The 16,555-nt window shown below is 38.2% G+C and overlaps 1 protein-coding gene across 4 annotated transcripts in view; it reads left to right on the forward strand.

Moving 5' to 3' along the window:
• LOC146450219 (uncharacterized) overlaps positions 1-16,555 on the forward strand; it is a 69,644-nt gene that overhangs the window by 26,020 nt on the left and 27,069 nt on the right. For 3 of the 4 annotated variants that reach the window (XM_085100600.1, XM_085100602.1, XM_085100598.1), the window contains one exon: positions 7,173-7,634. The exons of the other annotated variant lie outside the window; for it this stretch is intronic. In XM_085100600.1, the coding sequence (XP_084956726.1) occupies positions 7,173-7,531 (359 nt within the window). In that variant the 3' untranslated portion in view covers positions 7,532-7,634. Of the gene's footprint in view, positions 1-7,172; positions 7,635-16,555 lie in introns of those variants that run through there. 4 annotated transcript variants of the gene reach the window in all.

Below are 16,555 nucleotides of genomic sequence, written 5' to 3' on the forward strand. Positions count from 1 at the left end.
ATCCATTGGCACAAACGAAGGCAGAATAGAAAAGTCTTCCGAAAATTGTGTAGATTCGTCCGGCGGAAAGCTATCGAAAGGTGAGTTATTGGGGCTGGTTTGTTTTGCCGCGCTCTCAACTGTTGCATTCGATCGCTTGAGCTTTTCAAGCTTTGCCTTCGTGTAACTTCTTTCTGGGTCAGGGTCGTAAACTCTATTCCTGTAGTAAGGGATCGAGTTAAAGGCTTTTACTCTGAAAAAACAAACAAAAAAAAAAAAAAACATTGGAAACGATATTGGAAACATAAAATATTGCGACGTGCGGCGCCCGCTTGCGACAGTAAAATTACAAAGCTTACTTTTCGACGAGGTCTTTCTTTAATCCTTGCTGGTTTAGCCTTCTGCATTTGAGCCAGAATTTTAGCTGTGGTATCGTCCACTTGCTGATATCATCCACATTTTCAACAGATGAGCATGGGATGTCGTCTGGCGTAAGGTTTAAGTCTATCTCTTGTAAAGCTCTTTCGTCCATGTTTGTTGATTTGAGATTCGCGCGTTCGACGGCCCTTAGGCCTCGCTCTCATGCAACTTCCGGTCTTACGGTGAATCGGTGTATGTCATACAACGTGTGAATTACGTCGTTCATTTATCACGACTGCCATCATGGATTTCCTAAGCTCTCCAAAACCTTTCATCAAACGATTCATCAAACACAATGGAGACATGTTAAAGTAGTATAAAATTAAAAGGTAAAAAAGGAATAATTATTTTCGACAAGAGATAAAAAATCCAAATGTCGATAAACATGGTTCTCAAAGTCTTGTAGCCATGGAAAAATCATGCCACTTGAACATCTTAATGTCAACGAAATTTTTTCATTGGATAATCGGATACGTTTATGAAAACGTCACAACGTTGGTCGAAGTTTGCTTTCATATAAAAAGTGTTATGAATATTCAAAGTCTGTCCCCTCCCATCTCCCAGGCTGAATATATTTGAATGCATTTCAATTCCATGGATAGTCTTGCCTATTAAAAGTACAATTTTAATTAAGAATAATCATGATCAACTTGAATAATGATCACATGGCTCATTGTTAAACATTTTTCCTGTCAAAGCATTTTTTCTTAATTCATTTTTTATCATTTTGTCGCAGTAATTAAAAAAAACATCGGATCCACTAATATATTTATATTTGGATTATATTGCTTTGCCACTGGTTTGAATTTTGAAAACAGCGGATCAACAAAATTAGACGGAATCGGAGCAAATATGTTCTTATAACATCTGTTGTTATTATTATCGTACAGTTTTCTAAAATGCACGTGGTGATTGCTCCAGGTAGTTTAAGGTTGCCGAACACAGTTTTTCCATTACACAGGTGTTAGTAAACATTATTTGAAAACTACGTACTTCTGAGTACCCGAAATTAGCATGGTGCAAAATTAACTAAGAAGGAATAAATTTTGATACTTCTTGTTGAACAAGGTGCCGTTGCCATGGCAACGCAGCAAGCTATTAACCGTCCACAAATAATGGTTTTTCTTAACTTTTAGAAAATGCACTCGTTAGATTTTTTCCATATTTTGTATCCAGAAAAAACCACAAAATACTGACATAGTGACGCTACTTTCATGTCATTTTAACAGACAGATCTCTTGTAAATGTTGGTTTTTCACTTTAATGTTTTTTGAAGATACCCTCTGTTAGATTTTGTTTTTGGTTTGTAGGCAAGTTACGCTTTTAGAAAACTACTGTTTTGTCAAATTTCACGAAATTCTAACGGGCGGTTCCTTAGAAAACAGTTTATTTCCATTAAAATAACCCGTCACAATTTTTTGTTCAAATGCGCATGCGTGGCTTTTAATTAGGGTTTCTCAGAAAGATGAAAGGCATACAAAAAGGCTTAGCTCATTGTGAACTCAATTTCTTTGTTCGGCGATCAATGAAGAAGGATTCACAAACGAAAAACTAAGTTATTTTAAGAGCAAAAGTTACCTTTTAGTATAAAATCGAGTGGTCGATAGTATTTGCTTACCACAACCCTAGCGCGCGCTTAATAGCATCACTAACAGAATCTGTAAAGCGCGCGCAAACTGTGTTCGGCCACCTTAAGAGCGGCTGCCGGTAAGAATCGAAAACTGCATTTCAGCGACCACTTGGTCGAATTTCTTATGTTTTGCCTGAAGATACCCTTGGATTAACTATTTTCGAAAATCATATTTTAAAGTTTCAAGGTATTTTATTTTTTGAGAAAATTGCAGGGGTTTGAAATGCGGCCTAGGTGCGGTCACGGGCCGATGAAAACCGTGAAAATTTAGGTCAAAGGACGAAGCCCCGTTCACGGTGTAAAATTACCCAATGAACTTGAAACTTTACACAAACCTAGACCAACCATCTCACAAGAAAATTAATACGATAAACATTCCAAACTCGCTGGCTGCTTTCTAAAGCATGCAGATTTGTGTACGCTACTCAAAATGGCCTTGAAACTAATGCCTATAATTTCATTAAAATAAAAAATATTTCTGGTATGTGATTTTCTCTAAATTAAATCTCATATCTCGAAAGACGAAGAAAAGAACTTTATTTGTTCCAAGTTTCAAGCTCTGATTCAAACTCTTTCCCGCTCAAGGAAGATCGAATATGCGTGCAAATATACTTGAGGCTCGCAATTCACTTCACGAATTATGAGATCAGAACTGATTCACAAACACTTGACATCTGGAGCCCGTGAATGTTTCCAAACATCACATATTGGTCCCTAAAACTAATCAGACTGACTGAAGACAACCATTCAATGTTTTTTTGATCCCAGATTTCTTTCCTATTCTGCTCTAAAATAATATATTTATTCCGGTCAATTAGCCGACGAAACATGTGCAACAAATTTGCATACCATTTCGATGTCGCAGGAAAAAGTAGTGCAAATCAAACTTTACAGCTCCTTTATCTTCTTAAATGAAGCAGTCGATTAGTAAAATGGAGAAAAACGTGTGACTTTGTTCCTTCCGTGTTGTTTTGAGTGTTCGTTTTCAGCAGCGACAGCTCAAATCAATAAGCCAATGTGACACTGAACATTCACTTCGCTGATGTGGGTAAAGCCCGCCGCACACGTGAGGAAAGAGCTGAGCAAAATGCCTCGCGAGGCAGATAGCTCAGCTCTTTCCTCATGTGTGCGGCGGGCTTAACCTGGCCAGGCATTTCGGTATGGAATCCTGCGCGAATCCTGTAAACAGTGCAAAGTATTCCTTGTGGGCCAAGCTACGACTACCCTGGTGATGAAAACTTTGTCAAGCTAAAAGACTGTACACGAGATGCGAGAGCCCGTCTTGCCAGCTTTGTATCTTTATTTATTTATTATTTTTTTTTTTTTTCGCGTAAAAACAAAATTCAAGTATTAGGGTGCGTTCGATTGGGGTCTCTGTAAAACGAAGACCGGATGGCGGCGGATGGCGGATGGCGGATGGCGGATGGCGGACGGCGGACGGCGGATGATAAAATGCGGATGACAAAATGCGGATGACAAAAAAAATTAAAATAATAAATAAATAAATAAATAAATAAACAATTTCTTACGCCAAATTTTTTTTAGAAAATTATGTAAAAATTACGTGAAAATTCAATCTCGTACCCAGAGTCTTCAGGCTTTTTGGTCAGTGGGGCAACGCCGGGAAGACTCTGGGGACATCGAATTTTATTACCGCAGGATTTCTGCGGTAAAACAACGAAAACCGTTACGGAACAGCCAATCAAAAAAATTGAATTTTTTCGATGTCCCCAGAGTCTTCCAGGCGTTGCCCCGCTGACTAAAAAGCCTGAAGACTCTGTGTACGAGATTGGTGAAAATTAAGTACTGATTCATGCCGAAAGACTTACGCTATGGCTTGACCGTTTGTTATATGTTATGAAGATAGCCGGAACAAATTTTTCTAACCGCTTTGCTTGACTTGAGGCGAGGGTATATCTGAAAGCTGTTTTTACGCCGCTTAAAATCGATTTAACGGAAATACCTCGCTCGCGTTTCAAGCAATACAAGAACCTTTAGCTCATAACACAAATCAATGTTTGATTAGTTAAGATTTGATGTAGTTTAAAAATGAACTAACCGGCAAATCAAGTATGTTATTTTGCTTACGATATACTGTCTACGTGCGGGTCTAGGGGTAAGCTAAGCCTTCAGTGGCCGTGTAAAACAATGATAATAAGATTTAACTCGACAGAAGCCGGAAGACATTGGTCGAAATGCTACTAAAATTGACAACTATTTAGGGTAGGGTGGTGTGTCGATCAAGTACTGTAGTGGTAGTAGTGTAGTTTTCTTTGTTAAATGTTAGTTACTAATAAAGATGGGGGGGGGGGGGGGGGAAGGACTGTAGTGGTGATGTTAAGTTGAAAAGTATGGATCCCGATCAAAAAGTACTTCTTCTTCGATGAAAGTGCTTTCTTTTTTTCGGATCCGACGATACATAAAGAAAAAATGTGGGAAATTTGTGATTAATTAATTAATCAAGCAATTTATTTATTATTTTAATTTTTTGTCATCTGCATTTTATTATCCGCATTTTTCCATCCGCATCCGCCATCCGCCATCCGCCGCCATCCGGTCTGCGTTTTACAGAGACCCGTTCGATTGGGAAATCCGGATTTAGATTTTCACGCCGCATCAAAGGAACCGACGAATCCTTCTCCAGAGTGGATTCGTCGGTTCCTTTGATGCGGAATGAATTTCCCAATCGAACGCACCCTAATTAGTGTCATTTAGTTTTTTAACTAACAGTTATACAGACCCTGGAACGTCGATTTTTTCGCGAAAAAAAAAAAAAAAAAAAAAAAAAGACATCCATAACCACCATCCTCACAACTAAAAATATGAAATCTGTATATTTGAGTTGTGAAATCTCCACCAACCCGACCTCCCCCCTCCCCCCTAGCTATAAGAGTCAATAATATTGAGGTTATTGTTTACTTTCCTAGACCGTTTTCTCGCTGCTCCTGCCAGTTTCTTTCAACTCCGTGAAAAAAAAATATTAACATGAAATCTGAAATTGGAAAATTAATAGGCGAAATACGGCCCTCACCCGCTCGTGCTAGTTATAAGGTAGTTAAGGCCCTCACCCGCTCGTGCTAGTAATAAGTTAGTTTTCGTGGCCTTCACCAGACAGACCAAGGCTGGCAAGATTCCTATCTTCTCGGTAATTGAAAGAAACTGGCAGGAACAACGAGAAAACCGGTTTAGGAAAGTAAACAATAACCACAATTGACGCTTATCGCCAGGGGGATGGGGGTGGGGGAGGTCGGGTTGGTAGGCCTTATCACGGTTTTGAAATAACAGTGTTTGTATGGAAATCCGATGTCAAATAACTTTCATAAAACATCGCTTCTGAAAGATTCATGAATTGGAAACTTTTCGCATTAGGAAAAGGATTTTAAGAAAAAAAAATTGGAGGGATGTAGCAGTGCCGGAAAGCGTCCAGTCGTGTTTTGAACTTTCCATACATTTCCCTGTATTTTTTTTCCCGCGAACTATTTTTAGTAGCACTGAACTGAGTTCACGGCTGGTTCGCTTTACAGACAAATGAAATCCGGACGCTTCCTGGCACAGCTACGTCCCTCCAATTTGTTTTCTTAAAGTCCTTTTCCTAGTGCCAAAAGTTTCCAATTCATACATTTTTCAGAAGAGCTGTTTTATGAAAATTATTTAACATCGGATTTCCATACAAACACTGTTATTTCAAGCATGTTTGCCTACTCGTCAAAATGGCGTCGAAAACCGTGATAAGGCCTATTCACTACTCTGATACCCTCTAAGTTACAAATTTTATATTTTTAACTGTGGGGATGGTGGTTATGGATAGATTTTTTTTTTCGCAAAAAATCGACGTTCCAGGATCTGCATTACTGTAAAAACCAAAAACTGACACTAATACATGAACGTCGATTTTTTTTTTTTTTGAGGAGGGCTCTCAGATCTCTTGTACAGTCCTTGAGCTTGACAAGGTCATCATCACCAGAGTAGTCGTAGCCCACAAGCAGTACTTTTCTAAAAGCGCCCTGAACGCGTAAGTGCCTGGCCAGGATCACGGCATCAACGAAGTGAATATCGAGTTACAGTACTTTTGTCACATGCACACTGGCTTATTGATTCGAAGCCGTCGCTGCTAACTAACAATGTTACTTGAAATTCAAAGCAAAGATAAAGTTGTGTGAGTTCCTTTCTCTAAAAATTTGCCAACGTACAAACAAACCTACAGATATAGTGAAATGTAAGGAAGAATGATGTAGGTAGAGTAGATTGAATTTTGATAATATTTTCCTCTCACCCGCCCCTTGTCTTATTTTTTAACATTTTGTGTTCAAACTACTCACGCTACTATGGCAGCTCATCACTCCTATTGAACACTTAATTCTTAACAATACTGCGACTTAATTTTAAGTCTCGGGCGAGGAGAAGAGGATGCCATCCCTTCCTCTGTGATTTTTGTTCCATATTTAACTTGAGAGGACAATTCTTCAGCAGGTGCCGTTTTCAGCAAATGTTTGCCTATATTTGTAGCGGGTTCGTGGACAAGATCGAAAAATTCCGCTCCCCTTCCGGAACAGATCAGATTACATGATTTACAAAATCCCGCCCGCTCGCGCACTGAGAAATAGAAAACGAAAAAAATTGTTATGAGATGTTTTAAAGGCAAAGACACAATTGCCTTTTCTTAACATTTGCAAAATCAACGAGGATCTCACCAGTGTCAAACTCCTTATGCTTATAAATATTTAGAATTTCAAAAGAATAAATATGCCCTTTTTACCTGGCACCCACAAAGCGGCGACATTTCTGGGAGATGTTGTATCAACCGTGACTTGTGCGTCTGTTGCGTACGGTACAATTATGTATTATTGTTTCAATACCCGGGATTGACAACTTAATTTGTCTTGCTAAATTCAGCGAACTGCAGTTGGTACGAATTCAGGTGTCGGTGCGTACGCATCTGCGTGTATGGTAGCTATGCCCCTATATTCCCTAGCAGCGTAATGCATTACGAGCTGTAGTGTTTATTATAACTATTATAATTTTAATGCTTAGAAACATTATCCACTAGCAATAAGGATTTGTGATAAGAAAGCAAATTGAAACTTGTTGTAGTCTGATTTGTTATGACTATCACTATGTTACTTTTATTACTGTTTCTATCTAGAATGCCAAAGCTATTACATTCTGAACAGTAGTACCAGAAAGATAACTTACAGCAGTTACTACGGTTATTGTGACCGGAGAATGACTCATGGATGGTATCGGTTTGAGGGAGCTGCAGGAAAACGAATGGCTTCTTCATGCCCACCCATTAATAGGTGTGGCACTTCTGCAACAGGATGGTTAAGAGGAGGGCACCCTAATGTTGCTGATGGTCAAGTTAGCAGAACGGTGTGTTTTAATTGGGTTGGTTATTGCTGCTATTGGTCAACTACCATCCAAGTGAGGAACTGCGGTTCTTTCTACGTGTATTACCTTACAGGTTCACCTTACTGTTCTCTCCGCTTCTGTGGTAGTGACTAGAGAAGAACTGACAGTGTTCCATTTTCAGCAAACCTTACTGTTAACGTTATTTTATATGGATGATTTTTTTTAACTGATCAAAACCATAAGTGCACGTTTGAGTTTTTTTAATCTCGGGACTGTCAGTCCAACAACATTTCACTAACATTTCAATTTAATTTTTTTTTTTTTTGTCGGAAAATTATTCGAGTCTGGAATTCTTAAAAAAACCTTCTTGGTTATTATATTTAGAAGGTGATCACTAATTGCACTTATCTTAAATTCGAGTTTAGTTGCATTGAAGAGAATGAAAACGTTATGTTAATCAATTACTTTAACTATAATGCTTCCACTTTCAAGAGAGCCGAGAGCCAAGAAAATCTTATACTGGAATTTTGATTGAAAATAATTTGCTTGCGCTGTAGGTATATTTGCACTTTTAAGGCCAGTTTTCAAGTGGAAACTACCAAGAAACCAGCTAAGGCAACCTACTGAATATTTTTTGTTTCCGGTGCCTTGAGCTTGAGGCTTATTAAGCGCTTACACTTTCGGAATATCATGGTATAACAATGTACCAAAACCCACGTGGAATAGTCGCAGTGTTGTCTCTCAGCGTTTGTAGTTTTAATCCTTTGATGAACTAGGACAATACCATTGCTTTGAGTGGTTTGCCAGCTGAAACGTATCTCATCAGGCTTAAATATCACTGATGCTAGTACCTGTTCCTAAATTTGGAGGCAATTAAATCATTTGAAGAAAAGTACAACGCTTTTTTAATTTAAAGACACGTTTCGGCCGTTACAACAGCCATCGCCATTAACGAAATAAGTAATAAAATTGAATTTGAGACAAATATATAACATATATATTTTACTTATAACTTGTTTTCGTCAATGTGAAACACAAAACCCAAAATTTAACCGTGAAGCCTGGACATGTGTGATTCTTTTCTCTTGATGAGGTTAAAAAACAATTGTCAATAAATCAAAAAAGTGTGGGATAAGTATATATCTTTAACGTTTGGAACCATTCTCAAAGAACCAATGAGTAGATTGGAAACGTTACACAGTTAGGGTTGTTGCAATGAAATAAATAAAGCGACGTGTTTGTAAACGTAATAGTGGTTATTATTTTGTTCTCGTAGTAAATCACGGCTCAAATATAACAAAAATGCGGGCAACGGAATTCTGCTTGCAAAAGCTAAACCAAAAACATGGGAAATGACAGAGCCATTCAGTTGATGTTATACGTACCATTAGCATTTTGTTTTCCATTTCAAGCAAGTTGCCAGGATTGGAATGAATCACTACCTATGGATCATTTCTTTGTGAACCCCAGAATTACAAACAGTTTTAGGGCAAAAATATCAGGAGAAATTATATCAGGCATGTCTAACTCCGGGAGCTGAACGGATGCGAATGACTCAGACTGGTATGACTTCAGATCTGCAGTCTCCATACAAGTAACTTCTGTTTACATGAAACCACTCAGAACAATCAGAGTTTTTATTGTATTAGAGTCATCAGATAGTGATAAGCATATGTTAATAAGGCAAAAAGTGTAAACAAAGATTCGCCTATACTTTCACACCATGCCACACTCATGGCTAATACGACAGATTGGCTGGAACGTCCTAATCGAGAAAACGGTACCTTTTTAAAAAGTGAAAATGAAATTCCTTTTCTCCTGGAAATTTTTCACTTGGAAGACTCATTTTTTTTTTTGTTTTTATTGTTGTTGTTGCTGTTGTTGTTGTTGTTGTTTTGTAAATGGTAAACAACCGCAAACTTGCCCTAACCGGTCTGACAGGTACCGCCCCATATGAGGTCATACCTGTGTCATTTAATCAGGGCCTTTTTACAACGTTTAGAATTTTGGCCGAGTGAGACATAGTACGTATACCTGAAGGCCGCGAATTTTTGCGCCAGAGAGGAGGAATATCTGAAACACTTCCACGAGCCGAGCTTGTAAAGGTCCGATGAAGAAGCACCTCGTCAATTATCCGCGTGTCACACGTTGTAGCTTGACAAGTAAAGAAATGTCTTTCATGGAAGGGTACATTGGCAACTTGAAACGTTCCGCCATTTTCAGGGCAATCTGTTAAACTAGCCTAGAGACGTAAATACGCTGATTCTTATGCCCTAGGCAGACGAAATTTAATTTCTAGTTCTAGTCTATTTCTTATCTATCCTTATCCTACATTTTAAACCAGATGGGTTGATTTCCTCATTAGGTGGGTGTGCATATAAGGTTAGTGTTGAATAAAAGTTATCAAGATGCTGATGAATGAAGATGTTACGTTCGTGACAGTTTTTGTTTCCGGTTTTTGTCATTTGGCACATCATATTGAACATAAAGTTAAGAGAAATTTTTACTGTCTTTCAGGTAGGGATCTTGGTGGAACTTAACAGGAATACTCCGAGCGATTATATATTTTTTTCTTTTTGTGCATGGTTCCTTTTATGGTTTAACTCCTCTTGACAGCAAACTCGCTTTGCAAATAAAACATCCTTACTGGGTTTATAAAGAAATTTTATTGCTCCTTCTCTAAAGAAATAAAACAACTTTACATAAGGTGTTGATAACACAGAGGCATATTTTCTGCATGGGATGTGATATACCAAAAATAATTCCTTCAGCTTTTAATAGCACCTAAATTTCCTATCCAATTAAATGAAGAGAATTAAACTGCTATTAGTTTCACATGCCTTTTTGTTTTTAAATGGTTTTGTTTCGTAACTCCCCAATTTTGGTAACCAAGTCGCCATACCTCCCCCCGCCCCCTCAACATCCCCCTTCTCCAACAACAGTACTCTTAGTGTTTCACAGTGTAGTCTGATAAAGGAGAGTAGGGTGTATATCCTTTCAAAACAAAGGGTCAGTTTTCTCACATACGAGCAAGAAAATGCGTATTATTGAATTTACTTCAAAATTGGATGTCATTAGTGTTATTGTCAACATGACCTGTTGTTACACTAACAGAGCTGTTTCAAAAACTCTCATGATCAATGCCTTTTCTGTGACCTAATGAAATTTGTTTCTTTTTTGATCTAACCCATTTTCGGGCTAGGTGTTCTCTTTTCCGGTATCAGGCGTTATCAACCAATAAACTTTCTTTTTATTTATTTCAACAGGGTAAATCATCGCCTGAAAATTTCGAATATAGTTGGTGAAAACCTCAAGTTTTCTACGGCAAAATGACAGCTCAAAATTTCGTAACACGAGAAAACTAAAAAAAAATCAGGTATCATTTTTGAAAAGCCAACAGCAGCTCGCAAATTTGGGAAATAATATTCCATCCCCTCAACCTTTCTGTAACAAATTTTCAGCTTAAGCATTCAAAAAGATCAAACCCCATTAGCTGGCACAAATATGTCTTCAAAAGGGCACAAAACAATTCGAGCAACAGACGAGACACAATTTTTAATATTTTTCTTTAATGTTCTCATTGGGTGATATTGACTACTCGCCTGAAAGGGTTTATTTACGAAGACCTATATGTACTACATTCAAACAGCTTATGCTTTCAGCAAGGCTATACACGAGATGACAAAAATCAAAATGCTGAACAACACACTGAGCTATTTAAAAAATATAGTTACTTTATTAGGAGACTCATACACATTCCCCAGCGGTTTCCTGAATTCTTCAGGGCTAAAAGGTAAAAAAAAAAAATGCGATTGTAAAGGATTTGTTCATTAATACATATTAATAATTCAGCGCGGAAAACAACACACGCATGTTGGACTATTTCTTCCTGCTCGTCTGGTAGATTGTCTATCTTCAACATGTTACTCATCTGTAACTGAACGGGTCAGCTTATATTTTAGACGGGCAATTCGCCTGATTTTATCACCCTTCTTGTATGTCTATTTACATGTATCTCAGGACAATTTATCCCTCTAAGAGCAAGGACTCTGCAACAACAAAGTGTCCAATCTCTTACCCAGAGTCCTCAGGCTCTTTGACCTGCGGTTATTAGCCAGGAAAGACTCTGGAGAATTCGGGATTTCGTTTTGATTGGCTGCATCATAACGGCTTGCATTGTTTTACCGCAAAAATCCTGCGTTAATGAAATTGAAGTTCCCCAGTCTCTCTCCTGGTGACCAAGCGCTGACCAAAAAACCTGAGGATTGTGGGTACGAAATTGCCAAGTGCCTTGTTCACACTTAGAGGGATAATTTTTCGGACGGATCATTACTGCAGAGAAGTTATCATGTGAAAGCAGTCATTGCAGAGAGCAAAGGTAGGGAAAAGCATGAAGATAGTCTACAACCGGGCGAGTCTTGCCTCGCTCACAATCCTTCTTTCAATTTGGCGATGTCCGACCATGCTCTCTACATATTCAATGCCTGGAATAGAGCTGTACAGGCCCGCAAATGATCCCGGCCCGCAAATGATCCCGGCCCGCAAATGATCCCCGGACGGGAAATGATCCCCAAATTGGACCGCAAATGATCCCCGGACCGGAAGTGATTCTAATAAAATGTGTCGCAAAACGAAGGAATGTCCTGAACTCCCTGTCAGTTCACGGATATATGAGGAAAACACAAATTCCTCAGGCTTTTATAACACTAAAAACCGGTAAACGTACTGTGCTAAAAGACAAAATTAACCTGGCAATATTTAATTTTTGGACAAAACATAAAAGCTATTGATTTAAACGTGTCAGTCTCTGAGATTATTACACCTTTGATTTGAAAATACATTTTCCTTCACAATTAGCTATTGCTTCAATATTTTAAAACTCTGTTTTAGATATGTTAGATAAGATACTTGACTCTTTTAAAACGAAATTGAATTTTTCTCCTTGATCTAGGTCGTGCCATTAACAAACTTTATCGGAACCCTTTCGACAGTCCAACATACGCTTAGGTGGCCCAACCTCAAGCTCTGAGCGATTATCACTTGTGCAATAGCTGTCACTGCGAAAATATGACAGTTTGTATGGGAATATTTACGATCGGGTTTACGAAGTAGAAATACTGTAAAGTTCTTAATAAAAATGACATCCCTTCTAACAATTTTACAGTATTTCTACTTCCTAGGCCCGATTATAAAGTGCAATAGCGGTCACGGCGCAAGTATGGGAAAACATTCCCATACTTGCGCCCCGGGGGGAGGGGTACTCCCCGGAATTCTTGGTGGGGGTGTGCCGCCCGGGTCTTCAAATCCCGACCCTATGTCAGACCTAAACATGCCATTTTCCACACCCGTTTTCAGACCTGACCTCTAAAATTCATACCCGTTTTCAGACCTGAAAATTATGCATCAGTGTTGACGCAAGGAGTAAAAGTAAGCTGTAATGACATAGTTTATCTATTTCTTTTTCTCGCTATCAGTTAGTCGTTCCAGTTACGTACTGAGAAGAAAAATATGTTTGTAAGCTTTCGTAAATGTTCCCCGCCCCAAAAACCCGACCCGATTTCAGACCGTAATTGTCAAAATCTATACCCTATTTCAGACCAAAGCGGCTCAAAAACCATACCCTTTGGGGCGGCACATACCCATATACCTTATATAGGGGAGGACCCCCCCCCCCCCCCCCCCGGGACTTGCGCCGTGACCGCTATTGCACAAGAGACCGTCACAAGATGATCATCGCTCACAGCTTGAGCTGGGACTACCTGTGCACGTGGGATTTTTTTTTTTTTTTTTTTTGGAGGCGTGAGAACAAGGAAACAATCCTCACTTGCGAAAGCGACAGCTATTTGGAGTGAACAGAGCTCATAATTTAAACCAGGTTACTGTGGGAAAATGGCGCGGTTGAGTTTGCTGTTTCCGCCTTGCGCTTGCTTTCGCTTTTTTTCCCAGTCCTTATGGTGTAGGAGATAATGACAAATCTGACAAGAAAGAGACGCCTGAAAAGAAAAAGAGGTATGATTTAAGTAAAGACTCATGCAGGTCTATGCCGACGACAGTGTGTTTTGCGAAAATTGTTTAAAGGAAGGCTGGGAGTCGTATTAGCCCGAAATGATATTAGCATATTTACACGCATGATTATTATTATCATTATTATTATTATTATTATTATTATTATTATTATTATTATTATTATTATTATTATTATTATTATTATTATTATTATTATTATTATTATTAATTATTATTATTATTATTATTATTATTACTATTATTATTATTGTTGTTGTTGTTTTTTATTTTTATTTGTATATGAATCAACACATACCGCAAAGAAGTTCGGAGAAAAAAAATTCGATTTGGATGAAACGCGTAAATTCAGGTGAGAAAATAAATAAAATTAACACACGGTCACTTTAAGACTAAGATCCGACAAAACGCGACGATAGCGGGCGAGATTCCCCATCATTAAACAGGCAATTCAATTTCAGTCGTCTTTTAAAATAGAAAAAAAAAAAAAAACTTGCTAAAGTCATCAATAACCCGCCTTAAATTTTTGTTGTGTTTGCATAGGGTATTTATATTCTCGTCTCCTCTGGTTCTCATTTGATCTTGGGTTTCACAGATGTATCGAAGAAATAACAAAAACAATATTTTATCCAGTTAACAGCCTTTCGGTTGTACTGTTAAGATTCATTTCGTTTTTTTAGGCCTATTGAAAAAAAAAAAAAAAGGATTTCCGTACAATTCGTACCCATTTTTGGCGTGGTAATCGTACAAGTTAAAAATATACATGTATGTTCCAGTTTATAGGACAATTGATTTTCTTTTTATTTGCACTTAGCAGCTACACTGTAATTTTTAAACTTAAAAAATTTTGCATGGAAAGCGTTTAAATAAAACGATTGTTGCGTTATAAGACAAAAAATTAAGTGTTTAAAGTTTAAATACAATGTCCAAATTCCCGAGTCCATTCCATTCTATAATTATTGATGAGGCGACGAAATCCGGTCGGGGATCATTTGCGGTCCAATTTGGGGATCATTTCCCGTCCGGGGATCATTTGCGGTCCAATTTGGGGATCATTTGCGGGCCTGTACAGAGCGTTTTTCAATTGAGTGTCGAAAATGATTTCGCGTTTTCTTAGGTTTTGCTCAGTATCACGCTCTGTGATTTGTAAGAAAAACTTGCGTCACTTTTTCAACCAATGAGAAGCAAAACCAAACCAATCATGCCTTACTCGCACGCGTTTTCCCGCGCTTGGCGTCGTTTACAAGTATTTGCATCGAATTCCGATTAGTTCATTGCACTGTTCACGTGTTTTGTGACTGGCCATGGAAATTGCTTTGTTTTTCGTTTTACGACACTCAATTGAAAAACGCTCTAACTTAACATTTTAAGGCCTAAAAGTGATCAGCATCAAATTTATCCTTGTAATATCAATGCTTTTTCAACCCCTGAGGTCATGAGAATTAAGGATATGATCACCCAAGGTGAATTTTCTTGATATTTTAATAACTTCTCCCCAGTACTTTTATAAGAAAAGCATGGAAACAAGATAGTACAATTTGTTCTTTGATAGAAGGGGTTAAAGGGTTAATGGAATCTTTACTGAGTTACTACTACTTAGTTTGCACACAAGTCCAATTAGACGACGAACTCGTCTCAAATGTATTCGGGCTTTCAGCATTGTGTTCCACGAACCACGAGTCTTAAAGCCGAACCGGCCATTTTTACGAAAACACCATTTTACAACATGTTACAACAAGTTCAAAAATTCATGTTATTAAATTTCAATTTGGTAAACCAAATCTTTAAAATTTTAACATCATAACAAGGATGTGCGAAAACGCAATTAAAGCTTGTTAAAAAAGGGAAATTCTAAAAGCACCTCTCAGTTGATTTTATCATTCGATGAATTTATGACAAAAAAGGGAGAATAAATCTGTGAATTTGTAACCTTCAGTTTACCAAATTCCTGCCAGACGGGAAATCCGTCTTGAGACGAGTTTTTCATCTCTTATATAAATTCAGCAGCGAATTCCCCACTTTTTCTAATCTACCTCCTTGCAAACTAAACTGTTACAACTATTAATTCATAATACACTCTATTAAGGACAAACTCAAGGCTGCTCTTTGTGCCTTGCCAGAGCCAGTGCCTATTTTACCTCTATCAATTTGGTTTTCACTTATCATGGAAAACTAAACGTGAACTGGGGCGAGTAAAAAAAGAAGCCACTACAACTCGCCCCAACCCTCCCTCTGTTTTCTGAAACCGATAATAAATATGGCGGAGGAACGCATTCCCAGTGTAGTCTGCTGTCGAACAGTACACCAGATATCGATATTTCAATATAAAAATATAAAATATATATGCTGAAATTCAATACCAAAATGGAACCCCACTTTACGGCCATCAAATTGTTACAAATGACACAAGATTGTCGTACGAATGCTAAGCAGTGTATCATGAGATGTTGCTTGTTGAAAACAGGCTATTCAACATGTTGCACTTTGTTAAAGTGATGTATCAAATATATCAACGAGTTGCGTGTTGTTAAACAAAATAGAACCTGGTTCTATTTGGTTCAACAACGTGCACGTGCAATTTTGGTCCAATTGGGAGAACTAATATTCACTTTCTTTTTTTTCCCGTACGCCTGAGTCACTGACTGAAACATACATCTATCAATGTGCAATGTGTTGAGTGGCCAATAAAAACAATTGTCAATTTATAATGGAGCCAACAAGTCCAGACATCTCTTTAGTTGGGAGATCTCGGATTTCCTATCTTCCGCAAACGCCTGTCTCACTGACTGAAAACATACATCTATCAAGGTGCGACATGTTGAGCGGCGGTAACACACATCAGGGAATTAATTCACGATGGACCCAACAAGTTTAACCATCGCTCAACAATTGTTGAGAACGCTTTATAATGATGTCAGGGTCTGAGAAAATATATCCGTACCGACGAAGTCCAAAACACTGGAAGTGGAACCCAGTAAGGAATGTCATATATTATTCCAATATATACACATATCAAATCTCTTGCCTGAAAGAGCACAAGCTTTTTCGGTCTTTTATGCCAAGGCATGTGCTCTTGCAGAGTATTATAAAATCACAGGAAGAAATGTCCGGGAGGAGGAGGAGAGGGGGGGGGGGGGGGGTGTCATTTATATT

The sequence above is a fragment of the Pavona decussata genome, unplaced genomic scaffold (assembly GCF_977016875.1).
Source record: "Pavona decussata unplaced genomic scaffold, jaPavDecu1.1 SCAFFOLD_476, whole genome shotgun sequence".
Taxonomy (NCBI): domain Eukaryota; kingdom Metazoa; phylum Cnidaria; class Anthozoa; order Scleractinia; family Agariciidae; genus Pavona; species Pavona decussata.